The sequence below is a fragment of the Puma concolor genome, chromosome A1 (assembly GCF_028749965.1).
Source record: "Puma concolor isolate L17-30 chromosome A1, mPumCon1.1.hap2, whole genome shotgun sequence".
Classification (NCBI taxonomy): Eukaryota; Metazoa; Chordata; class Mammalia; order Carnivora; family Felidae; genus Puma; species Puma concolor.
This window is the reverse complement of record NC_141667.1, coordinates 220,539,229-220,566,615: the sequence shown is the minus strand read 5'-3', so window position 1 is coordinate 220,566,615 and position 27,387 is coordinate 220,539,229. Positions and strand designations below refer to the sequence as shown.

Sequence of the window (27,387 nt, the reverse complement as noted above, 5' to 3'; positions counted from 1 at the left end):
TTTAAGGGAAACATCACAACATTTAACATCTTTTAGATATCACAAAACTATTAGGGATTGATTGAGGTAGTTTATGATTTAGACATTAGATCTCACTGCATTTGTTTAATCACATATTTTGTTTAAGAGTGAAATAAATTTTTTTCCTTTCAATTTATATGCCTCCCTACCCCCCCACACAATCTCCAACCCCACAACCCCTCAATCCCCTGCCAATGACTATTAAGTTGTTTGCACCTAACTATTTGAAAAGGATATTTAGGTGCACCTGGGTGGCTCAGTCCGTTATGTGTTACATGCTGAACTCTTAGTTTCAGCTCAGGTCATGATCTCAGGGTTTGTGAGTTTAAGCCCTATGTTGGGCTCTGCACAGACAGCTACAGAGCCTGCTTGGGATTCTCTGTCTCCCTTTCTCTCATCCCCTCCCCTGCTGTCTCTCTATCTCAAAAATAATAAATAAACATTAAAAAAAAAATTTAGGTATTTCATTTGGCCTACCCTGTGGACTGAGAAACTTCAAGAAAATCTGGTATAAGGCAAATATCAGTTAATTTCAGAGTGTTGTGCAGACTATATTCTCTGATCACCATACAGTTAAATTAGAAATCTGGGAATAAGATAGTTACAAAAACCTCATAGTGTGAAAAGAAAGAAATGAAGGAAGGGAGGGAGGGAGGGAGGAAGGAGGAAAGGAAGGAAGGAAGGACTTCTAACCTTGACCATCACAGAAATCCTAGTGGCTATTATGATTACCTAGAAATGAGCGATAGGAAAAATAATTACGTCAGAGCCTGTTGAATAGTTAAAAAAATACTTCTCAAGAGAAATTTATAGTAAGTGGAGATATAGAACAAATAATAATAGGAATTTAAAAGGCATATTAATGTATATGTGGCATAGGTTTTAAAATATTAGTACATCACTTAGTTTTTGCTGTGTAATAAACCAATCCAAAACCAAGTAGCTTCAAACAATAGCCATTTTATTCAACTAATAATTTTGTGGGTTGGCAGAGTGGTTCTTCTAGTCTGGGCCAGTTCAGCTGATATTTGCTGGGTTCCCTCATTCACTTATGATGGGTTAGCTGGTGATTAGATGATCTAAAGATGGTCTCACACAACTTTCTGGTTATTGGCTGAGACCTTGGTTGCCTTCTACATAGCCTCATCCTGTAGCAGGCTAGCACAGTGTTCACATGGTGGTTTTAGAATTGTAAGAGCAGCAAGAGAGGACATCCTCAGATGTGTAAGCAGTTTTCAAGTACGTTTGAGTAATGTCTCATTGCCAAAGCAAGTCACACAGCCATACCTGGAATCAGTGCGGGGGCAGGATCAGACTATCCAGAGGAATTGGAAGGGGGAATTACAGCCATTTTGCCAACAGTGTGCCACAATTTGATGATGAGTAATTTTTTGCCAATAGATTTGAAAACTTAGCTGAAATGACCAACTTCCTACTGGAAAAAAAAAATTACCCAGCTAACTCAAGAAGAAATGAAAACCTGAATAGTTCTAAAAATAAAGAAATTATTTCAGTAGCTAAAAATATTTAACCTCTTCTAACCTCCTGAAAAAGAAAAGGTAATCTTGCAGACAGAACTCCAGCAAACATTCAAAGAACAGGTAATTTCTTATTAAATGATTTTAGAGAAGGTAAGGAGGGAACACTGCCCAACTTGTTCTGTGAAGCTAGCAAACCCATGACATTGAGAATGTGACCAAGACAGCATAAGAAAAGGTGCTTATAAGCCAGTTTCACCTATGAACATAGGTTTAAAAATGCGAAATAAAATATTAGTAAATTAAATCCAGTAAAGGATAACTCTTTAAACTTTCAGGAGGGGCTCCTGAGTGGCTCAGTTGCTAAGTATCTGACTTCAGCTCAGGTCTTGATCTCACCATCCATGAGTTCGAGCCCCACGTCTAGCTCTGTGCTGACAGCTCAGAACCTGGAACCTGCTTCAGATTCTGTGTGTGTGTCTCTCTCTGCCCCTCCTCTGCCTGCACTCTGTCTCTCCTCTCTCAAAAATAAACATTAAAAACATTTTTTTAATTAAAAAAAATTTCAAGAACAGCTTATCCCAGGTCTTGCAAACTTATAAATTTTACATTGCAAGGTTCTAAGTTTAACATTAGAAAGTCAATTAATTTACCCCATTACAGATGAAAGGGGAAAATTGTATGTCAATATCAATAGATGCAAAAGAAGCACAGTTTAATAAAATGAAGCACCTATTTGTGGCTGAAAAGGTAAAAGAAAAAAATCTTAGCAAATTAGGTATAGACATGAGCTTCCTTACCCCCCTCCCCCCCCAAAAAAGACTGCAAACATCATATATCATGATAAAATGCTATCCCTGCTTTAGGCATTGTTGTTTATAAGAGGCTTTAGCTATATTTATGCTTTGTATTGCTTTTATGCCTGAAATACCTGTTGGGAGTTGGAGAAATGGAGAGAGTATGATTCCTGAAAGGCCTTTGGAGGCTTCATTATTCAGACTGGAAAATAATTAGAAGAAAACAATAAAAATAGAATGGGATGAACTTAGGGAAACTTTTAAATAAATTCCAAGAGATGTTAAAATTGCCATATAAAAGATTTTAAAATTAACCATGTTACAAATCACGAAGTACAATGCATGGATGCTTTTAAGTTTTGAAACAATGTCAAACTTAAATTGTGAAATTCAAATTTGCAGTAGTACAAAAAACACTGCACTCTTCACTCAACACCCAGCTTCCTTGTTTGTTAGCTTTTTTCTATATTTGCCTTATTCTCTCTCTCTCTCTCTCTCTCTCTCTCTCTCTCTGATTTACACACACATACACACACTTTTTCTTAAACCAGTTAAGTTGCAGGCATAATGCCCCATTACCCTTAATATGTCAGTTCATATTTCATAAAAACATACACTTTCCTATGTAACCACATTGCATTTGTCAAATTAACACAGATAAATATTTACTGATTCATAGATCTAATTCATATTTTGCTAATTCCTAATAATGTCCTTATGAATCTAAGATCCAGTCCAGGATTAGACGTTGCACTTGTCACTTTTCCTCAATCTCATCCAATCTGGCAGTTCTTCAGTTTTTATCTTTCATGACACGTTTTTTAAGAGTACAGACTAGTTTTTGTAGAATGGCAGGTTTAGGTTTGTCTCATTTTCCTCCAGTGGTGGTGGTGGTTGTGGTGGGGATTTTGGTCAGGAATACCATACAAGTGGTGTTTTCTCAGTGCATCAGACCAGAAGGCACACAATGTGGATTTGTTCTTTACTCATGCTAACCCTTGCCACTTGGTTAAGATGCTGTCTGCCAAGTTTTTCCACTATAAATTAATAAGTATTTTGTGGAGAGCCACTTGAGACTATAAAATATCAGTGCATGGATTTTAATTTTTTTTTTCAACATTTATTTATTTTTTGGGACAGAGAGAGACAGAGCATGAATGGGGGAGGGTCAGAGAGAGAGGGAGACACAGAATCGGAAACAGGCTCCAGGCTCTGAGCCATCAGCCTAGAGCCCGACGCGGGGCTCGAACTCACGGACCGCGAGATCGTGACCTGGCTGAAGTCGGACGCTTAACTGACTGTGCCACCCAGGCGCCCCTAGTGCATGGATTTTAATATTTGTGAAATGCATTAATTTAAAAATGATGTAGAATTGATTGAGTAGTTGCTAAAGAAGTATGCTGCTGTGATATAAATAGAAGTTGGTAGGTAATCTAATATTAGCATATGTATAAGCCTCAGTTTGTTTAAGATGCTTGCTTTTACATTGGACAAAAGTAGATGTACAGATAATCCAGAAAACTTCAGATATACATATATTTCCAGTTTTACCTTTCTATTTTATCTGAATTTTAACATCAATATTAATACCTCTTCAGTAACTTTCTGTTATAATCAAACACTTCTGTAAATATTGTATTGAAGACTAGGTGGTACAGCCTTTGAAATTATAAATTGAAAAGGATTTTAGAAGTCATTCAGACTTTAATTTATTTAGACTTAATTATATAAACAAACTAAAAACTTAAAAGAAGATTGATTTATCCAGAGTGATATGTGAAATGGCGTATGTTGCTGCCATTACAAACAATTGAAATCCCATAAAATGTAGAAATATATTTGCTAGAAGAGAATTTTTGTTTGTAAAAGCCAGATAGCAAGAATTTAAATATGAGATGTTGGCAAGTAGGTGGCATTTATGCTAATGAATTCCCTTTCCCCACATTCCCAACAAGCATACAGACCTTAACATTTGAGCATTAAACTCTTTCCCATCTAGGCAACTTCTTGCTTTAGTAAGTAGATGAAAGCTAGCATGCTAGTTGAAATGTATTTGCTAGACCTTTACAGTAATACTGCATTCCCAAATGTGAATCTTTACTAAAGATGGGGAGGCATGATATTGGTCAAAACTATCATGTTTAATAAGTGTGTGTGTGTGTGTGTGTGTGTGTGTGTGTGTGTGTGTGTGTGTGTGTGAAAGCTGTACTGTTACCAGTTAATTTCGTTACCAAGTCGAGAATGTGGCCCGTCAATGGTTTGTAGTATACACATTTAATTCATGTTATCCTTATCCAGAACAAAAGAGATGAACACTTACTGAAAAAAAGAAATGTTCCCCAAGAAGAAAGCTTAGAAGATTCAGATGTTGATGCTGATTTTAAAGCAGTAAGTTACTTTGGTGTTGTAAAGTGTTTTTACAATAATTTTATAATCAGAGAACTTCATTTTGAATTTAAGATCAATTTTATGATGATAATTAATGTATATTAACTCATAACTTTAGTAAATAGATGATTTAATAAATGTGATTTTGCTAATAAACTCTTCCCTGAACTGTCTTTTTTTTCTTTTAAGCAAAATGTAACACTAGAAGCTATATTGCAGGTATGTTATTAATTTAATATTTGCATTTTGAAGTATTTGGAAATTGATATTTTTTAAATTTCTAAAATTTACATTTGTTGTTACAGAATGCCACAAGTGATAACCCAGTGGTCCAGTTAAGTGCTGTCCAGGCTGCAAGGTAAATCCTAATTTGTCTAGAGGAAGTATTATTATAGGTGTCTTAGTAATACATTGCTAGAAGTAATACATTGCTGTGTCTGTTCATAGTTTGAAAATTATAGCAATTAATTTCTTACATTTCTTTTTCTAGAAAGCTATTATCCAGTGACAGAAACCCACCAATTGATGACCTAATAAAATCTGGGATTTTACCAATTCTAGTCAAATGTCTAGAAAGGGATGATAAGTAAGTATGGATTTGAGTCCCTGTTCACTTTTTTTCACTTACCAGAAAATGTAGGATTATTATTTAACAAATGGCTTCATTTAGGTTTTGCATTTATTACGTTTTTCATTTGTTATATATTTTTATGTAATTTTCTAATTCTGTGATCATATTCACTAGACCTAGAGTGCTTCTTTTTTTACTATTTGAAGTGTGTGTATATTTTCTAGGAAAATATTAGCTTCTGTTTATTGCCTCTTCTAACTTACCTCAAATATTTTATTTATAGTCTTTATTTATTTTGTTTTTGTTTTTAGTAATATTTTAAAACAACCCAAATAGTGTTTGAGTCACTCTTTGCTTATGAGTCTATATATAGATTAACCTCATGACTGAGTCAACATGAATGGTTTCCAGAACCGAGTGGCTCTTACGCTGGGAATATTCCAGCTAATCCACTGATCTTCTGTGAAGTCTTTAACAGAACTCCAACCATGATTAATTGTCTAATGTCATGCTTTTTATTTGCAGTAGATTAAAAATCAGGTTATACTTTTCCAGAATAGAAAGGAAAAAACACTACTTTGTACCTTTTAAGGTACAGCCCCATTTCTGTTAGTGTTCAGAGATATCTTGATGTGTTGTATCTTACACCTCATCAGCTTGAATTAAGTGCAAAGAATGTGAGTTTTAACTTCACAAAGTATTTTAAAACAAATGCTAGTTTTGCATTTGAGAGTATATAGACTAAAATTTGGTGTATTTTGCTAAATGTTGTCTTAAGGAATTTTCAGTTGACTAGATAAATGTAGCCACTAAGGATTTTTATTTAAAAATACTTCTTTTTTCCTTTCATTATATGCTGCAACTGTTCCTCCAAAAATGCTTAATACTCACTTTATACATACATATTTTCTGTAACAAGATTTATTTAAGTAAAAGTAAGTTTTATATCAGCTATTTAAAAAACAATCTGTTCTACCTCTACTTTTAGGGACACCCTTTTTCCCTTTGATCTTCTCTTTCTTCATCTTTTTTTTTTTTTTAACTTTATATTCCAGCCTTTGGCATAGCCTCGTTTTGTGGATGTGTTTGTGAATAGCATATATACAAAAAATTATGCTAAAATATATACAGACCTCTGTAACTACTACCTGAAGCAAAAGCAGAAAATTGTCAGTAGTTTGGATCTGATTCTATGGATTGGTCATAGGAAATAGTGTTATCATATAAAAGCCCATAGACTTGGAGCCAAATAGGCATTGATTTAAATCCAGGGTTTACTACTGACCCAAACTCAAGTGGCTTTTGAGCCTCAGATACCTCATCTACAAAAATCAGGTGATTGTGAGGAATGGAAATGATATACACAAAACACTACACAGTATCAAACTTACAATAAATGCTCATTTATTGTTTACTTATTGCACTCATTCTTTTTCTATGTCTTCTCTTCCTTTTTTTTTAAATGAGATCTTAGAACATTCCCTGCTTTGTAATTTTATTTTTTTATATCTCACTGTTTTCTCATTTAAGGCCCGCATTTCTAGTATTTTGCCAAGCTACCAGGGCTGGCTTAATATAATAACCCCTTCTTCTTCTGGCCTAGAATGACATAAATTCATCATCTTTGATCTTATTGTCCATTTGCTTCTTCTCTGCCTACAATATACTCTTTATCCCCTGCCTTTTGCCAAAATTCATCATAGTTCTTATCTGCTCCTCCATTTTCTTATCTGGCCCGTCTTTGTGACCTCACTGCTTGTTCTATCTCTGACATTTATTCTCCTTAAAACCTTTTTCCTTCTTGGATTTTTCTAACCTTTGGTACTACAACCTTACTCTCTTTCTTCGATATTCATAGAGCTTTCTTCTAAGTCCCTAACCTTTGGCACTCCTCAGTTTTTGCTCACCTCCTCCCACCTTGGTATTCTATTTAAAGGAATTTATATTCTTACAGCCATCTATCCTAACTTGATGTACATAATTTACTTTCAACAGGTCTGTCCACCAGCCTTTAACTTTTTTATCCTAATTCTACATACCATGGACGCACTGCATTATTTTCTATACTCTGTAGGAGCCCTCTATACTTAGTATGTCTATAGAATAAATTCCAAGTGTTGAAGCTTGGGATTTGAGTTCTACTCCTCTCTGTCCACTGACACACACTTGGATAACCTACCCTTCCAGTTTCATCCCCTGTTACATGTTTTTACATATTTTCTTAGCTTCTACTCTCTGGATCTGCTCCTTGTCCTCCATACACATTGTGGTCATTCCACCCGTGATACTTTTATTTGTATTTCCAGCTGACAGTGCCTTTCTTTCTTTATCTGTCTTTGGAAAGCTAGGTTAGTTTGTACTTTCTTTGTGAGGTGTTCTGTCACAGTTCCAAATTGTAATGATCTCATCTTTTCAGTAAAATTATGCAGCCTTGTAATAATATCTCCAGTGTGTAAAGCAGATGATGTAGTAGAGTCAGATGGGGACCCAGCTTTAAGACAGAGGCTGTGGCAGTGATTCAAGTGAAGTGGGTGAAGGCCTCAACTAGTACAGTGGTCTTAAGAGGGGTACTATAAATATAAGAAATACTTAGAGGGTAAAATAGACATGACTTTTATATTAGATGTTTATGGGAGAGGAAGGAGTCAAGGACAATAATGACTGGCCAAATGTTGCAGCTATCAGTCACTGGACTTAAAGAAGTCGGTTTACAATTTGACAATAAACTTAATATATTGAAAAAAAAAAAAAAAGAAGTAGGTTTGTATTGACTGACTTTGGGAGCCAGTGATAGTCAGGTGGAGATATCTAAGGTGTATATAACAAGGTGAAATTAAAGGACAGGGTAAAGGATAACTGTATAGATCTGCGGGTCATAAATTTAAGTGATAGTTTTGTGTCTAAAGATTTTTTTATTGTGTTTTACAGTCCTTCATTACAGTTTGAAGCTGCTTGGGCATTAACTAATATAGCATCAGGAACTTCTGCACAGACTCAAGCTGTTGTACAGTCTAGTAAGTAAATTAACATCCTTACTTGCTGGGATTTTTAAAAAAAAAATAAAGGCAAGGTGGGGCACCTGGGTGGCTCAGTTGGTTAAGTGTCAGACTTCTACTCAGGTCGTGATCTCAACGGTTCGTGAGTTCGAGCCCCATGTTGGGCTCTGTGATGACAGCTCAGAGCCTGGAGCCTGCTTCGGATTCTGTGTCTCCCTCTCTGCCCCTCCCCTGCTCACGCTCTATTTCTCTCTCTCTCTCTCTCTCTCTCTCTCTGTCTCTCTCTCCAAAAATAAATAAACATTTAAAAAAAATTTTAAAGGCAAAGATGTGGAGTTTATTGTAAAGACTGAATTTTACCTTCCAATATGTTTAAACTAGTGAATTTTAGGAGTTAATTTTGATGGTTGGTATCTTTCCCATAGCTATCATTAATCTATCATTAAATAATTTTAATTGTGGTTACTAAAAAGTGAATAGTTTTATCTTTTTGGGCAGAGACTATCTGCTAATGACAGGTTTTAAAATTTCTATTTCTAGTACCTCCAGTGTATTGAGTAGCTTGTGCCTTTTAACTTGGAACATCTATATTTTTAAATTTTTGCCCACCTCAGGATGGGCTGTTATTAGTGTGTTGACCCAAACAGACAAAACAGCACTTTGAAAAAAACTAGATGTCACCAAGTACTCTTAATACGTGTAACACTTAACTGGCTTTAGGTGGCACTGAAAATGATTTTAGGTAGTATACGATATAGCAATAAGTTACATTGTGTCAATTAGTGAGAATACTACTCTCTTTCAGGTATTTTGGTAATACCAAAGGAGAAAGTTCCCAGTTAGATGTTAGTTGTACCAAAAAGGTAGCAGATTTTAGACTAGGGCTTTCAGTAGAGACTAGTAGGTACCTACTAGTTACCAATCTACCTATTAATTGTACCTACAATTTAGTAACAGTATTTTGTTTGCATTTTTAATCTTTTGGTTACTTTCTATTTGTGATACTGGTAAGTGATACTGGTCTTCTGTTTGCAGAAGTGATAAATAAAATCAGTTAAATTACAAATGTGAGTCAGTTGAAACCCTCACACACTGCTGGTGGGAATGTAGAATGGTGTAGCCTCTTTGGAAAATAGTTTATCAAAAGGTTAATCATAGAGTTATCATATGACCTAGCAGTTCTACTAGTAGGTGGAACCAAGAGATATGAAAACATGTCCACACAAAGACTTGTACACAGATGTTGTACATTTACTCACAATGGCCCAAACATGGAAATAATCTCAATATCCATTAACTGATATAAGTAGATAAACAAAATGTGTTATATAATAGAATACTATTCAGCAATAAAAAAGAATGAACTACTCACTATCAACAATCACCAGATTATGGAAAGAGCCCAAATGTCCATCGACTGACAAATGGATAAAGATGTGGGGTGTGTGTGTGTGTGTGTGTGTGTGTGTGTAATGGATTATTCATCGATGAAAAAGAATGAAATTTTACCATTTGCAACAACGTGGATGGAACTAGAATGAAGCTAGCATAATTGCTAAGCTAAATAAGTCAGAGAAAGACAAATACCATATGATTTCACTCATATGTGGGATTTAAGAAACACAACAGGTGAACATAGGGGAAGGGAAGGAAAAGTAAGATAAAAACAGAGAGGGAGACAAACCATAAGAGACTCTTAAATACAGAGAACAAACTGAGGGTTGGGGGAGAGAGGAGGGGGTGAGGGGGATGGGCTAAATGAATGATGGACATTAATAAGGAGGGCACTTGTTGGGATGAGTGCTGGGTGTTATATGTAAGTGGTGAATCACTAAATTCTATTCTTGAAAAGATTATTACACTATGTGTTAACTAACTTGGATTTAAATAAATAATTTTTTTTTAAAAAGGGTGAACTACTGGTATGTGCTATATAAGGATGAACCTCAAAAACATTATGCTAATTGAAAAAAGCCAAACACAAAAAAATCGACTTATTATATACTTTCATTTGTATGAAATATCCAGGGTATGAAAATCTATAGAGATAGAAAGCAAATGGCTGCCTAAAGCTGAATGGGCAGTAGGACTGCTATGTGGGTGTGGCATTCTTTAGGGGGTAATGGAAATGTAAAATTAAATTGTGATGGTAACTACACAACTCTGTGTAAATGCTAAAAAACGTTGAATTGTGTACTTAAGCAGGTAAATTATATCTTAATAAAGCTGTTAAAAGTGTGAGTTGGTTTTAAGTGTTGGTAGTGCAGAGAGATACAGCAAAAAATACTGTAAGTAGTACATAGTTGTCTGAAATTTAAGAAAAAATGATTCAGCTTATTTTAGCTTCCCAGCTGGAATGGGTATGATACCATTGTTTCAGAACTTAAGCTAACATGTAAATTATGTAAGCATAAGGATTATAATGATAAATCTTTTTTATTATTCAAGGTAAGCCAGATATGGGAATAATCAGTTCTTTAATCCCATATCAGCGATTGGGATCATATTGACTAAAGTATTATATTCTAAGTTTATGTGTTTAGGGTTTTTTTTTTAATGCATTACAGGAAAAATTTCATTTTTTTTTTTTTTTTTAGTTAATGATATAACAACTTTTAAATATTGTCAATAGGTGTGTTATTGAATATAATTAGGGGAAAATACTAAATTTTTTTAGGGTAAGGGTATATGCCACATTTATTCATTCATTGAACTATAATTGGGTAACTATAGTGTGCCAGGCTCTCTCTCTCCCTCTGTCTCTCTCTCTCTCTCTCTCTCTCTCTCTCTCTCTCTCTCTATATATATATATATATATATATATACACACACACACACATATATATGTGTGTGTGTGTGTGTGTATATATATATATATGTTTATTTATTTATTTTGAGAGAGAGAAAGAGAGCACGGGACAGAGGCAAATAGTGACAGAGAGAATCCCAAGCAGGCTCTGCTGTGCCAGTGCAGAGCCCAATGCGAGGATTGAACTCCGCAAACCATGAGATCATGACCTGAGCCAAAATCGAGTTGGTTGCCTAATGAGCAGAGTCACACAGGCACCCCCAAGCTCTGTATATTTTGTCAATGTATTTAGACTGAAATCTATAAACTCTTCGACATTTTATAATACCAGTATTTATTTTTCTTTATTATAGATGCCGTACCTCTTTTTTTGAGACTTCTCCATTCACCACATCAGAATGTTTGTGAACAAGCAGTATGGGCTTTGGGAAACATTATAGGTAAGTTGGATTTAGGTTTAAAAAGAGACCAATTAAGAATCTTAATTAACTTTTTTCCTACATTGGCATAGCCATTACATCCTATGTTTCCTCTAATTTTAACGTGGGTTGACTATCTTCTTGCCTTATAAGTACAAACTTAAGATGGTACCTCTTGAAACAGATATGCAATTTGCTGTCAGGATTTTTAGGTTAAATTTGTGTTCTCCAAATCAAAATCTGGAGAAACAGCAACGCTTGATGCCCTTGACTAATGGTGAGGAAACATAGAACATCAGTGTCCCAACATGAGCCATTGCATACATTTCAGACTTTCTCATCCTGAATGTAATTTTTTTTTAAATACAATTTTCATTTCTGTAGGTGATGGTCCTCAATGTAGAGATTATGTCATATCACTGGGAGTTGTCAAACCTCTTCTGTCCTTCATCAATCCCTCCATTCCCATCACCTTCCTTCGGAACGTCACATGGGTCATTGTCAATCTCTGCAGGAATAAGGATCCCCCACCGCCTATGGAGACAGTTCAGGAGGTAAATGAAGAATTGCAAAGCCCAGATGGTATATTTTCCCTATGTTATGCTTTAGAGTTTCATTCACAGGGAATGAAATAATGCATATACTGATTTCATTGCAGGTATGAGATTTTTTAAGTAACATATCATATTTAATTTTTGACTCCTGTGAAATGGAAGTTGAGTATCTTATGGCACCTGAAAGAATATTAGTCCACCCTAATTCTTATATTTTAATGACTGTTTTCACGAAAAGGAAACAAACTTTCAAAAAGAAAATTACAAAAGGAGAAAATCAAATCTCAGAAATTTTGTTACTACATTGCATTGTTGGTTTACTGCTAAAAAAATTAAAGGATCGCTGCAGATAAAACCTGGTGTACTTAAATTCGTATGTTCTTGAATGAATTTACATTAAATCCAATTGAAATTTCCCTAGATTTCTGATAAAATTAGTGTTCTTAAATGTGTGACATGCTTTGTATTAAATTTATTAATTAAAACAAAGTAGAAAATTTTTAATTTACATTTAATCTGTAAATGGATCTGAATATTTTAAGTTTTTAAAAATTCTATGCAGCCTTTAACCACTTAACTGTGTCAAAAAATGTTAACTCTGAATCTTTATAATTGATATCTTTCACCAGCTTCTACTGCGTTTTGCTGTTATGGAAAGGGTACTTAGTGTGATTCTACCTCTTCCCTCCCAGATTTAAAAAAAAAAAAAAGGATCTGTAAGGCCTGAATTCAACAAACTGTATACTTTGTACTGGTTGTTATTTTCTTGACTAAATCTGGAGCCAGAAACTTTAATTTGACTCAAGTAGCTTATTAAATATAGGCAGGTAAGTGAGACGACAGTTTTCAGAATAGCTTTCTTTAGGCGTGCCTGGCTGGCTGAGTCGGTGGAGCATGCAACTCTTCATCTTGGGATTGTAAGTTTGAGCCCCACATTGGGTGTAGAGATTACTAAAAAATAAAATCCTTAAAAAATAGATTTTTTGGGGGCGCCTGGGTGGCGCAGTCGGTTAAGCGTCCGACTTCAGCCAGGTCACGATCTCGCGGTCCGTGAGTTCGAGCCCCGCGTCGGGCTCTGGGCTGATGGCTCAGAGCCTGGAGCCTGTTTCCGATTCTGTGTCTCCCTCTCTCTCTGCCCCTCCCCCGTTCATGCTCTGTCTCTCTCTGTCCCAAAAATAAATAAAAAAACGTTGAAAAAAAATTTAAAAAAAAAAATAAAAAAAAAATAGATTTTTTTTTTTAGAGAGCTATACTGTATAGTTTCATCTCCATTCTTTCCACTTGACATTTTATGTCATAAAGTTACTGAAAACAACTGTTTTTTCTTTTAAGGTACATTAATCTCTGCCAGATTTATTTGGAAGTTTTAATCGGATATCTGAAGTATGTTTTAGGTTTTTCAGATTGAATTTGTCAGATTTTCATTTTCCTAATAGGGATTCAAGCAAATTTAACGTTGTCTTTTCTTGCTCTGCAAATAGTATTTACTGTTTTGTATCACAGTTATTCATGTTTACAAAGACATATTCATCAACTCTGTGTTATTTATTGTTTATCTTCTTTCCTCAGATTTTGCCAGCATTATGTGTCCTCATATACCATACGGATATAAATGTAAGTAAAGCAGAAGCTTAGATTTGGGATTTTGTTCTTGATGGAACTGGAAAGGTTATTTATTTTTTTAGACTTTTGTAAGTGTCAGCATATATTTTATTAACTTGTGAAGCTTCCACAATGTATAACTATTTTTCAGAAACAGGGTTAAGGTTATATTAAATTTATATCTTAAATCATCCAGACAGCAATAATGCTAACTTTGGAGAAGATTTGCATGTGTAATGTATCTGTATTATTAGTGTATTTTAAAGTGTCAGTATTTATAAAGAGGTGAAATCTTTAGAAAGCACCTTCATGGGGTGCCTAGGTGGCTTAGTCGGTTGAGCGTCTGACTTCGGCTCAGGGCATGGTCTTGCAGTTTGTGAGTTTGAACCGTGCAGCAGGCTCTGTGCTGACAGCTCAGAGCCTGGAGCCTGCTTCAAATTCTGTGTGTCCCTCTCTCTCTGCCCCTCCCCCACTTATGCTCTCTCTCAAAAATAAATAAACATTTAAAAAAATTTAGAAAGCACCTCTATATTTCTTTAAATCTCATTTGGTTCTTTTTGTTTTGTTTTGTTTTTGTTAATGTTTGTCTGTCTATTTATTTATTTAGAGAGCGTGAGCCAGGGAGGGGCAGAGAGAGGAAGAGAGAGAATCCCAAGCAGCCTCCTCACTGTTAGCACAGAGCTTGACATGGGGCTCGATCCCACAGACCATGAGATCATGCCCTGAGCTGAAATCAAGAGTCAGACCTTTAACCCACTGAGCTACCCAGGCGCCCTTCATTTAATCTTATGATAGAATAGATATTGTCACCATTTTACTGAGTAAAAAACTGGGCCTCAGGGAAAGATTAAGTGACTTATCCAAAGGTGCAGGGCTAATAAGGATCAAAGTTGATATACACAACTGAGATCTTCTGATGGCAGATCTTGTGTGGTTTCTTTGAAACCACACTGTCTCCCAGGAGACAGTTGGAGGTACAGTGTTGAAGACCCAAACCTTTGGAGGTATAGTATTGAAGAATATCAAGTATAATTTTAAATGCAAAGGTATTTTTAGATGATTTGGTCATTACTGAGATTTACTTAAGAATTTCCTATATATATTCCGGCAGATTTTTTTATTAGATAATCTGAAAACTCTCCTTAATGTAGTAATGCAAAATGTTACTCTTCCATGGGGTAATATAATGAATAAATTTCAGTGAATCTGGTATTGATTCTAGTGTTCATCTAGTCGATTTGACATCTCTTGTTTCAGCTAAGATCTCTTTCTGATTTGTTATGTGTTTGTGTTTTTATAATTCTGTGTTTGTTTACATACATACATAATATGAATGTGTGTATGCCAGAATTATGTGTGTAATTTGTCATTGGGGTGAAGAAGATACATCTATGCTAATGTTGCACCACATTTCTCTAGTTCATTTTAGAACTTTAAGCTCTTAGGATGGAATACTTTTGCAACTAAAGTAACTGTCCATTTGTGACATAGTCCAAAATATCATAAAAATTAAGTGAAACTTCTCTCTCTTACAAATGTGGTAAGAGGCAGATATCTAAGTAACTAATCTGTCTAATGATATACAGATGGAAAATGAGTAGTATTTTGTCAAGTTGAAAAGTCATTTCAGGTATATGAGGAGAAAAATATTAAAGACTTAAGAGAATACTTAGGACGTTTGGAGAACACAGGTAATTAATAACCCAGCACATTTGCTGGGGAGTTAAGTTGCAGGGTTTTGAATCCTGTGTTAAGGAGTTTGGCTTTATCTTGTAATCAGTGCAGAGTCCTTGAAGATTTTTTTTTTTTAATGTTTTGTTTTTTTTGAGAGAGAGTGAGACAGAGCGTGAGCAGGGGAGGGCCAGAGAGAGGGAGACACAGAATCAGAAGCAGGCTCCAGGCTCTGAGCTGTCAGCACAGAGCCCAATGTGGGGCTCGAACCACAAACCATGAGAACATGACCTGAGCCAAAGTTGGACGCCCACCCGACTGAGCCACCCAGGCGTGCCTTAAATTTTTTTTTTTTTTTTTTTTTGAGTCCTTGAAGATTTTTAAACAGAAATGATGTGCTCATATCTGTTATGGTCAAATAACTTAGAAAAGGTATGCAAGGTTTGGACTGGGGAAAGTATGAATGTTAAGTAGGCCTATTTTGCTATCATAGTAAGTCTAAAGAAGTTGATGAAGGCCTGAGCTAGAGACAGTAATGGCTAAGAGAAGGAAAATTTGAGCGTTAAGAGATAAAATAAGTAGGACTTCAAGAGGAAAGGATCAAAGTGAAGGAAAAGTAAAAATTACTGTTTTCTAATTTAGCAATCCTCATGGATAATAATGCCATAACTATCAGAAGGAGTAAAAAGCAAAAGGAATGAGACTAGTAGAGGAAGGTAATGAGTTTATCGTAGGGCAGACACATTGATTCTGGTTTACTTGAACCATGTTGTTCATCCATAGCAGTAGTCCAAGTAGGAAAACGCAATACAGATTTGAGATTTGTCCATATTTAAGGGATTCATGAAAATATGGAAAAAGGGCTAAAAATTCAATTCTAAGAAACTCTCTACACTTAAGCAATGACAGCAAGAGAAAAAGAGCCAGGAAAGGAGTTGTTAAAACTAGAGAGATCGAAGAATAAGCTATAAAGCAAAGGTTGGGGGGAAATATGGCAGAAATCTAGCAGTTTCTGGATCACACAGCATCTCGTATACCTTAAGAGCCATATATCCTTTTTATGTAGCTGATGGCAGACCATAGAATAATGGTCTAATTTGTGTTCTGGATTGATGATTCATACCATTAAGTGGAGTGTAGAGTTTAGGGGAAAGTAAGGTTGGAAAGACAAATCAATGGTGATTTTGTAGTATGGATGAGAGAAAATTAGCACCGGTGTTAGAGCTCAGACATTAGGAAGACAAGAGAAGACTTGAAAATTTTTTCGATGATAACTTGCTGAGTTTGACGTGGGTGGTAAGAAAAGAGGAAGTCAGGGATAATATCCAGCTTTCTAATTTGGGTTTTAGGGTATAGGGCACAACAGAAAACAAGAATAGTAGCAGGCAGAGGAATGAAACAGCCGGAATGACTTAATTTATTAGTGAGAATGCTGGAGAAGCTGGATTGGGGTGTGGACATTAGAAGAAAAACTAAATATTCACCCTTAGGACTACAGAAGAAATCTGGACTGATTCAGGTTAGTCTGTGTTTATTGCTTTCTGGCTATTATGCTTCTTAAAGTTAATTTGCAGTTGCAGTGATTCTGTAGCATTTGGTTTTCCTGCCCTTTTTGAAGTTGTTCATGGCTTGACATGCCTAGACAATTTTTAGTGTTCCCTAACATTTGATATAAATCTAGCTTCTTTTATTGCTAGTACAAATAAAATTAATCAGTTGTAGCAGATGGGTTATGTGTAGAGACTTGATTGTTAGTGACACTTGATGATAAGTGTGTCAGGGATCCCGGAGACCACCCTCAGGCTCAGTGAATTTACGGAAAGAATCACTGAAAAGCTGCTTTGCTTATAGTTTATTACCACAAAAGGATACAGATCCATTTAGGAAAAACTCAGTTTTTTCCTCCCTACATAGGGAACGACCTAGTTCTTCCTGGCTGTGTGTTTATCCTCTGTGTGTCTCCTTTATTACTCACACAGAACACTTTACCTCTTGACACTTCTGGTCACCAGATGTGTGGGAGTTTTCCCCACAACAACAGGCAAGTCTCTGACACCAAATGGGTTTCCTGCAATTTAATTTGATTGTGACATGGTCTATCTGGAGAGAGTGTCAGGTCCCACAGGTTAAGTGCTCAGTTCTAACAGATTACCCCAACACACGCACCCTTCAGATGCCAGTTGCAAGCCCAGGTTATCACCTGTGCTTATGATGGCTGGCTATAGATTGGAAGTTCCGACAAGTCCCCTTCCTTGGGTTCAATTAGACAAATTTGTCAAAGTGGCTCACAGAAGCCAGGGTAACACTTTAATTGCCAGCTTGTTAAAGGAGATGATAAAGAATACAGATGAACAGCCAGATAGAGAGATACATAGGGCAAGGTCTAGGAGGGCCCTGAGGGCAGGAGCTCTGTCCTCGTGGAGGTAGGGTCCACCACCCTTCTGGTGGGGACATGTTTACCTACCTGGAAGCTCACTGAACTCTGTCCTATTGGAATTTTTATGGAGGTTTCCTCATGTAGGCATGATCAATTATTAACTCTATTTCCAGCCCTTCTCCCCTCTCCGGAGGATGAGGCATGGAGTTGAAAACTCCAAAACTTCTGATTAGGGCTTGGTCTTTCTGGCAACCAGCACCCACCCAGAGTCGCCTCAGTAGAACAAAAGATGTTTCTAGTGCTCTTACCACTTAGGAGCTTATAAGAGTTTAGGAGCTCTGTGTTAGAGACAGGGTCAAAGGCAAATACTAGAACAAGAGAAGCTCCTAGTACTCTTATCACTTTAAAAACTACCGGGTTTTAGGACTTCTGTGCCAGGAATCACAGACAGACACCTATATATAAATACACTACTCATATCATATGTGTGTGTGTGTGTGTGTGTGTGTGTGTGTGCATATGTATATATACACATATATGTGTATATAAATATATATTTCCTATTATTTCACAAGATTAAAATCAACAAAGGCAAAAGGCACAGAGGGCAGAGTTTAGGAGGAACCAGATGCAAGCTTCCAGTTATTTCTCCCAGTAGAGTTATAAGGACAGCTTTATTTTCCCAGCAGTCATGTGTGACACATATGAACACATGAAATACTGCTAACCAGGAACCTTTGGTGTGCAGGTATTTATTGGGAGTCAGTCCCAAAGGCATGGACATCCCGCATAATGGCCCTTACCTCAGGCTTCACCCTCTTCCAGAGGTCAAACTGATACAAGTGTGTCCCACAACCTCAAGCAAACTAAAAGAGGTACTCACATAAAATCACATTGTTATATAGCTATTTATTTGCCCAAGATCTGAGGTACACAACATCATTAGGCAGTATAATCCAAGAACTCAGAGGTTATCTCAAAGTTGCTGATCAAGGGCCAGTCCTTTCTTTGGAATGTATAGAATGTGAGTACCTCGGGCCTCCTAAGTTACCCTTTATTGCATATAAGGATTAAATGTAAGTATACTCTTGTAACTCGACTCAGCTCTAGTTGTCTCTGAAGCATGTGTCAAGTTGACATTTCATAGATACTCCACAGACGTCTAATCTTCTAGGAAATGCTATATATGTTAATAGCATTTTTAGTAACAGTACCTAGCAGGACATGATTTGTTAGCACATTTATTGGAGTGGAGACCATTGAAGGTCTTTGAGCTGAACATATTCTTGTTGGAAGACTTTGTGTTGCAAGAGATTGCCCTTTGACTCATATACTAGTTTTCAAGAAGATTGTTTCTTCAGAACATTAACCATGTAGAGTTGTCAGTCTTTTGCATGGGTGCATTTGTGCTTTCTGTTGTGTGTCTAGAGATGAGCTTTCCTGGAAGTCTTTAAGTACCTGAAATAGTGGCTGAAGTAAAAAACTTTTAAAGCTTTGTAGCAGAGAAAAACAGAAATGAATAGTGGAAAATAATTAAAGTAGACCAGGGTTGCTGAAGACTTTGTTGGAACATCATTAATCAGATTATTAGCTAGAAGGAAAAGAGTACACTCATTGACTATTAATAGCTGTAAGATCCAGGTAGCCTGGCATAGCAATCAAGAAAAGGGGAAACCCAAGAAAAAAGAATAAAAGAATAGCAGAAGGATAAGGTATAAAAGAGCAGAAGCAGTTCAAATGGGAAGAGTTAACAAAAGGTAAAATTATAAACATCAGAAACATAGAGCAGCTGTTAGCCTGATAATGGAGATGAGAAAAGCAAATTTTGATGAAAACAGAAGAAGCTAGAATGGCCTGATAATTGTGTGCTATGAATTTAAAAGTTTTTAGAGCTTTTTTCAAATGAAATTTTCAGTGAAGACCCAGTATATTACTAAACAAAATTAAAGAGAGTAGAGCCTGCAGTTTCAGGAGGCCTAAAACTTAGCTGAACCCACCAGTTTTTAAGATACTGTCATGGAGATCCACTGAAAATTATTCACTGACCTCAGTTTAGAAGCCTTAAATATTTCATTTTTCTAAACCTCTGTATAGTAGAAAAAGGTGGTTTTCTGCTAGTAGTGAGTGCCACATGGGGGGTGGGGGGGAAGGTTACATTTTATTTAGCAGCCTCCTAAAACACAGACCAACTCAACTAGTATTGTTTTGTGAACATGGTTTATTCAGACACACTATTATGGATAGGTATTTAGGCTGTTTCCTGAATTTTCAAATATAAATAATGTAACAGTAAATATTCTTGTGTATTTTCATATTATTGGAATACCCTTGAGTAAATCCCTAGAAGCGGGATTGCTAGGCCAAAGAATGAATGCATTGTAATTTTCTTGCATACTGCCCAAACTCCTTGTCTTAGAGACTGTGCCATTTTGTATTTCCAGCAGCACCCATATGAAAGTGACTTTCTCCATAGCCTTGCCAATAGCATATGTTATCACATTTAAAAATTTTGCCTATCTGATGGGTAAAAAAACTGTATGTCAGGTTTTTTTTAAGTTATTTTTTATTTTTTAAAATTTACATCCAAATTAGCATATAGTGCAACAATGATTTTCAGGAGTAGATATCTTAGTGCCCCTTACCCATTTAGCCCATCCCCCCTCCCACAACCCCTCCAGTAACCTTCAGTTTGTTCTCCATATTTAAGAAAAATATGTTTTGTCCCCCTCCCTATTTTTATATTATTTTTATTTCCCTTCCCTTACATTCATCTGTTTTGTCTCTTAAAGTCCTCATGAGTGAAGTCATATGATTTTTGTCTTTCTCTAATTTCACTTAGCGTAATACCCTCCAGTTCCATCCACGTAGTTGCAGATGGCAAGATTTCTTTTTTTTTTTTTTTCAATGTTTATTTATTTTGGGGACAGAGAGAGACAGAGCATGAACGGGGGAGGGGCAGACAGAGAGGGAGACACAGAATCGGAAACAGGCTCCAGGCTCTGAGCCATCAGCCCAGAGCCCGACGCGGGGCTCGAACTCACGGAGCGCGAGATCGTGACCTGGCTGAAGTCGGACGCTTAACCGACTGCGCCACCCAGGCGCCCCAAGATTTCATTCTTTTTGATTGCCGAGTAATACTCCATTGTGTGTGTGTATATGTGTGTGTGTGTGTGTGTGTGTGTGTGTGTGTGTGTATGTATGTGTGTGTATGTATATATATATATATCACATCTTCTTTATCCATTCATCCCTCGATGGACATTTGGGCTCTTTCCATACTTTGGCTATTTTTTTTTTTAATAGATGAAATTTATTGTCAAATTGGTTTCCATACAACACCCAGTGCTCATCCCAAAAGATGCCCTCTTCAATACCCATCACCCACCCTCATCTCCCTCCCACTCCCCATCAACCCTCAGTTTGTCTCAGTTTTTAAGAGTCTCTTATGCTTTGGCTCTCTCCTGCTCTAACCCTTTTTTTTTTTCCCTTTCCCCTCCCCCATGGGTTTCTGTTAAGTTTCTCAGGATCCACATAAGAGTGAACACATATGGTATCTGTCTTTCTCTGTATGACTTATTTCACTTAGCATCACACTCTCCAGTTCCATCCACGTTGCTACAAAGGGCCATATTTCATTCTTTCTCATTGCCATGTAGTACTCCATTGTGTATATAAACCACAATTTCTTTATCCATTCATCAGTTGATGGACATTTAGGCTCTTTCCATACTTTGGCTACTGTTGATAGTGCTGCTATAAACATGGGGATGCATGTGTCCCTTCGAAACATCACACCTGTATCCCTTGGATAAATGCCTAGTAGAGCAATTGCTGGGTCGTAGGGTAGTTCTATTTTTAGCTTTTTGAGGAACCTCCATACTGTTTTCCAGAGTGGCTGCACCAGCTTGCATTCCCATGTATGTCAGTTTTAATTTGCATTTCTTTTTTTAAAAAAAAATTTTAATGCTTATTTTTGAGAGACAGAATGGGTGCAGGGGAGGTGCAGAGAGAGAGAGAGAGACAGGGAATCTGAAGCAGGCTCCAGGTTTTGAGCTGTCAGCACAGAGCTTGATGTGGGGCCCAAACTCACAAAATGTGAGATCGTGACCTGAGCTGAAGTTGGGTGCTTAACCAGCTGAGCCACCCAGGTGCCCCTAATTTGCACTTGTTTCTTTCTTTCTTTTTTTTAATTAGTGAAGTTGGACATTATGTTGTATATATAAGGGCCATTTTTATATCTTTGTAAGTAGCCTGTTTCTATTTATTGCCTGCTTTTCTTTTTTTTTTTTTTTTTTTTTAAAGCCTTTTTCTTTTTTTCAACGTTTATTTATTTTTGGGACAGAGAGAGACAGAGCGTGAACGGGGGAGGGGCAGAGAGAGAGGGAGACACAGAATCGGAAACAGGCTCCAGGCTCTGAGCCATCAGCCCAGAGCCCGACGCGGGGCTCGAACTCACGGACCGCGAGATCGTGACCTGGCTGAAGTCGGACGCTTAACCGACTGCGCCACCCAGGCGCCCCTGTTGCCTGCTTTTCTACCAGATTTTTGGTCTTTTTCTCTTAGGTTTTAAAAGTTCTGTATATATTAAGGATATTAGCTCTTTGTGATAACATTATTTCAGATATTCTCCTAATTTGTCTTTTTTTTTTTGTCTTTGATACATTTTGCCATGCAGACTTATTTTTTATGTAATCAGATTTATCAATCTTTTGTTGAATCTAAATCCTTTTCCTGAGTTAATAAATTTTTTATTATGTTAAGGAAATATCCATAAAATCCTATTTTGAGTGTTGACATCAAGAATGAGTGTTTAGGGGCACCTGCGTGGCTCAGTCGGTTGGGCGACTGACTTCGGCTCAGGTCATGATCTCACACTTCGTGAGTTCGAGCCCCACTTTGAGCTCAGAACCTGGAGCCTGCTTCGGATTCTGTGTCTCCAGCTCTGTCTCTACCCCTCCCCCACTCACATGTACGTGCGCAGTCTCTCTTCTCTCTCTCAAAAATAAACATTAAAAAAAAATTTAAGAATGGGTGTTTAATTTTTCAGTGACTGTGGAGATAATCAGGATTTTTCTTAAATCTATTAATCTAACATCTAAATGATATTTCTAAAATTGAACCTTCTTTGTATTTCTTAAATAATTCCACTTGATTATCATATATTGTTTTCTTAGTGTAGTATTGGATCGTATTCGCTAATGTTTTATTGAGAATTTTTGCACCAGTATTCACATAAGTGATACTGGGTCTGTGGTTTTACTTTATGCTATCTTTATTAGGTATTAATATTATATTTTTATTGCTTTTTTAAAGTTTAGGTATTAACATTGTGCTTCCTTTATTTTTTATGCTCTGAAACAATATATATAGCATTGGGGGCTCTCCCATCTTTGAAGACTTGGTAGTTTTGCCCTTGAAATTTTTGAGTCTTGGTACTTTGTGGGGTTAGTTCCTTGATAATTTTCTCTGTCTTTGCTATGGAAATTGACTTGCTTAAGCTCTCTGTGTCTTCCGAGATCAGTTTTTATTAACTATTGCCCTAAGAAGTTACTCATTTCATCTAGATTTCAACTCTACTTCCACGTACTATTTACTGTTCTTTTTCTAGCTCTTGATTTGGGATTTATTTATTTGCATCCTTTTAGTTGTGTTGTGTAAATTTGTAGGAATATGAACTTTCCTTTGATCACTGCTTTACATACATCCATTATTTTCTAGTATGTGGTGTTTTCCTTGTAATTTTTTCAAAATTTAGTTTTTTTGGTATTTTCTCTTTCATCCAAGAGTTGTTTGTTATATGGCTCTTAAATTTCCATAACAGAAGTCTTTTTGGTTTTTATTTTATTAATGTCTATCTAACTTTTTGTATTGGAATAGTTTTATAGTATTTCTGCTTTATGTAATTTATTGATGTTTTCTTTGGAACTAACATGATTTTTATGCTCCATATGCATGTTATATTATCTATTAGCAAGGTATAAATTTCAATATATATTCATAAGATCTGTGTCCTCATTTTTTATCTACTTCTCTCATACTGAAAATCTGTCGTGTGTGAAAATACATTACTCATTTATTCTTATATTTTTGTCTCGCATCCTTTTAGTTTCTGCTTTGTAATTGTGTTTGCAGGGTTATTTGGTGGGTAGATTTTATAACTGTTATGTCTTTACTGTAAATTGTAGGATTTAGCTTTATAAAGCAGCATTATTTGTTCTTTGTAATGCTTTTTAGCCTAAGTTCTGGTCTACTAACAGGATTATAGTCTCTGTTTTCTGAATGTTTACTTGGTGTAAACATTCTTTTTTCTCATTCTTTTAATTTTTAGCCTTGTTGAATTACTTAATTTTAGTTGTGTCTCTTGTATACAGCAGAGAGTTTGGTTCTGTTTTGGGAGCCAATTTAAGAACCTTTTTCTGGTTTATAGGTGAGTTAAGCTTGTTCACATTGTTTGATATGTTTGGTTTTAGCTCAGTCACATTTTGTATGATATTTTGTGTGTGTTTTATTTTTTATTTGGTGTGCTTTTTTTTTCATTTATTTTGTTATTTAGGAAGGTTCATTTTGTTCTAATATTACCTTTTTATTTATACCTTTTATAATGCCCTTTTCTTTTACTATCTGGTTTGGCAGATAGTATTTTTTGACTAGTATCTAATACCTATACAATAATTGATGAGCTTATTCTGTTTTCTCTGTTGTCTTGCCTCATCCTCCCATTTTTGAATCTTTAGGCTCATGTCTTTTGCCAAATTTAGGATATTTTCTGCCATTATTTCTTAAAATATTTTTTCAGCTTCACTCTCCTTCTGCGACTCTGATGACAGAAATGTTAGATCTTCTGTTATTGTTCTACAGATCTCTGAAACTCTCTGTATTTCTTTGTGATTTAAAAAAAATTTTTTTAACATTTATTTTTGAGACAGAGAGAGACAGAGCATGAACAGGGGAGGGTCAGAGAGAGGGAGACATAGAATCCGAAACAGGCTCCAGGCTCTGAGCTGTCAGCACAGAGCCCAACGCGGGACTCAAACTCACAGACTGCGAGATCATGACCTGAGCTGAAGTCGGATTCTTAACCAACTGAGCCACCCAGGCGCCCCTGTGATTTTTTTTTTTTTTTTATTTACATTATTGTCAAGTTAACTAACATAGAGTGTATACATTATGCTCTTGGTTTCAGGAATCAATTCCCGTGATTCACTGATTACATACAACACCTAGTGCTCATCCCAACAGGTGCCCTCCTCAATGCCCATCACCCGTTTTCCCCTCTCCCCCACCATCGACCTTTATGGTTTGTTTTCTGTATTAAAGAGTCTCTTATGGTTTGCCTCCCTCTCTGTTTGAAACTGTTTTTTCTCCCTCCCTTCCCCCATGGTCTTCTGTTAAGTTTCTCAAGTTCCACATATGAGTGAAAACATACGATACGTGTCTTTCTTTGACTGACATATTTCACTTAGCATAATACCCTCCATTTCCATTCACACTGTTGCAAATGGCAAGATTTCATTCTTTCTCATTGCCAAGTAGTATTCCATTGTCTATATAAACCACATCTTCTTTATCCATTCATCAGTTGATGGACATGTGGACTCTTTCCATGATTTGTTGTTGAAAGTACTGCTATAAACATTGGGGTACATGGGCCCCTGTGAATCAGCACTCCTGTATCCTTTGGATAAATTCCTAGTAGTACTATTGCTGGGTCGTAGGGTAGTTCTATTTTTAATTTTTTGAGGAACCTCTATACTGTTTTCCAGAGCGGCTGCACCAGTTTGCATTCCCACCAACAGTGCAAGAGGGTTCCCCTTTCTCCACATCCTCACCAACGTCTGTTGTTTCCTGAGTTGTAAATTTTAGCCACTGTGACTGGTGTGAGGTGGTATCTCCATTGGTTTTATGCAATCTTTTTTAAATATTTATTTATTTTGAGAAAGACAGAGCACTAGTGGGGGAAGGGCAGAGACAGAGAGGCTGACGCTGGACTCGATTCCACAGTGACCACCCGACCACCCCTGAGATCATGACCTGAGCTGAAACAAAGACTCAGACACTTAGCCTTAGCTGACTGAGCCACCCAGGAGCCCCCTCTTTGCAATCTTTTTTGATGTTTGTTTTCCTGTTACCCAGATTGGATGATTTGTATTGATCTTTGAGTTTGTTGATTGTTTTTTTTCTTTCCCCATTTCACTAGGGAGTATTTCCAGTGAGTTTTAAATTTGGATTACTGAATTTTTTAGTTTAAAATGTTCTGTTTGGGGCACACGAGGGTGGATCAGTTGGTTAAGTCTCTGACTGTGGCTCAAGTCATGATCTCGGGAGTTTGAACCTCATGTTGGGCTCTGCACTAGAAACGCAGAGCCTGCTTGGGATTCTCACTCTCCCCTCTTTTTCTGTCCTCCCCTGCTCGTACTTTCTCTCTTTTCTCTCAAAATAAACAAAAGCTTTTTTTAAAAATTTGTTTGGTTCTTCTTTATGTCGTGTTTCTTTGCTGAGATTTCCTATATTTAGTTGTTTTAAATATGTTCACAATTGTTTGCTGAAGTATTTTTATGATAGTTACTTTCAAATCTTTGTCAGAGAATTTCAATATCTCTGTCATCTCAGCATTGACATCTGTTGACTGTCTTTTCCCTTTTGAGTTTGAGATGTTGCTGGTATGACAAGTTGTTTTCACTTGTAAGCCTGCACATTTTGGGTGTTCTGTTATGTGACTACAATTTCTATTTAAGTCTTGTTACCTGCTACTGCCACACTGGGTAGTAGACAGGCTTTGTTCACACACACCACGTCTGCAGATACCCTTTAGTAGGGAGGCCTTAGTGCTGGGGTGGGATGGTAGGTGGGCTCGGCTCTCATGCACAACTTCCTTCTGTCCCATTCTTGAAGTTGCAATATTTCTGTTTTTTCAGAATAAATACCATTTATAAGTTTTTCTTCTACTCTTCCACTTTTGTTTGTGATCTGTAATGATCTATTTCCTCAAGCATCTCTTAGTTGAATGAAGCTCATCATCTAACGAAGAAGGTGTCAGCAGCTTTTTCTGAAAAGGACAGATAGTATATATTGTAGGCTTTTGTGGCCACATGGTCTCTGTCCCACTAACATGGGGTAGTTTTAAACACTTAACTCTCCTTACGACTCCTCTTCTTTGAAATCTTACACAGGCCTGGGGCAGGAGGTCCAGACAAAAGCTAGACTTTAATTTTTTCTCTTCTTACAGGTAATTTGAAATTTGTAGTCTCTGACTTCTAGTAATGCTGAAGGTGTGGGTTAAATGTGGTTTTATTTGCTCTTTTTATTGATCTCTATACTTCTTGAAAGATATGTAGATGGACTTAATTCAGATGGCATTATTTTATTTTTAGTTTTTATTTTAGAGTATGAGTGTGAGTAGTGGAGGGTGTGGGGTGGGGGAGGACAGGGGAGGGGAGAGAGAGAATCTTAAGCAGGCTCCATGCTCAGTGCAGAGCCCTACTCAGCACTTGATCTCACAACCCTGGGGATCAGAAATCGAGCTGGATGCTTAACCACCTGAGTCATCCAGGTGCCCCTGGTGGCATTATTTTAAAAGCAACAGAATGTCTTTAATTTGCATACCTTAGTAAGAAACATCTCTGGATTTCACATGAGATAAGATCTATGCTTACATATAACCTCTTTGACTTTGAAAGAGTCAATAAACCTGAGTCGTTCTTTTG

General features: G+C 36.6%; 1 protein-coding gene across 2 annotated transcripts in view; it reads left to right on the top strand.

The window, feature by feature from the left end:
- KPNA3 (karyopherin subunit alpha 3) overlaps positions 1-27,387 on the top strand; it is a 102,389-nt gene that overhangs the window by 63,211 nt on the left and 11,791 nt on the right. For both annotated transcript variants that reach the window (XM_086712461.1, XM_086712468.1), the window contains exons 3-10: positions 4,595-4,684; positions 4,874-4,903; positions 4,990-5,042; positions 5,175-5,270; positions 8,184-8,269; positions 11,414-11,500; positions 11,864-12,033; positions 13,603-13,647. In XM_086712461.1, the coding sequence (XP_086568587.1) occupies positions 4,595-4,684; positions 4,874-4,903; positions 4,990-5,042; positions 5,175-5,270; positions 8,184-8,269; positions 11,414-11,500; positions 11,864-12,033; positions 13,603-13,647 (657 nt within the window). The remainder of the gene's footprint in view (positions 1-4,594; positions 4,685-4,873; positions 4,904-4,989; positions 5,043-5,174; positions 5,271-8,183; positions 8,270-11,413; positions 11,501-11,863; positions 12,034-13,602; positions 13,648-27,387) is intronic.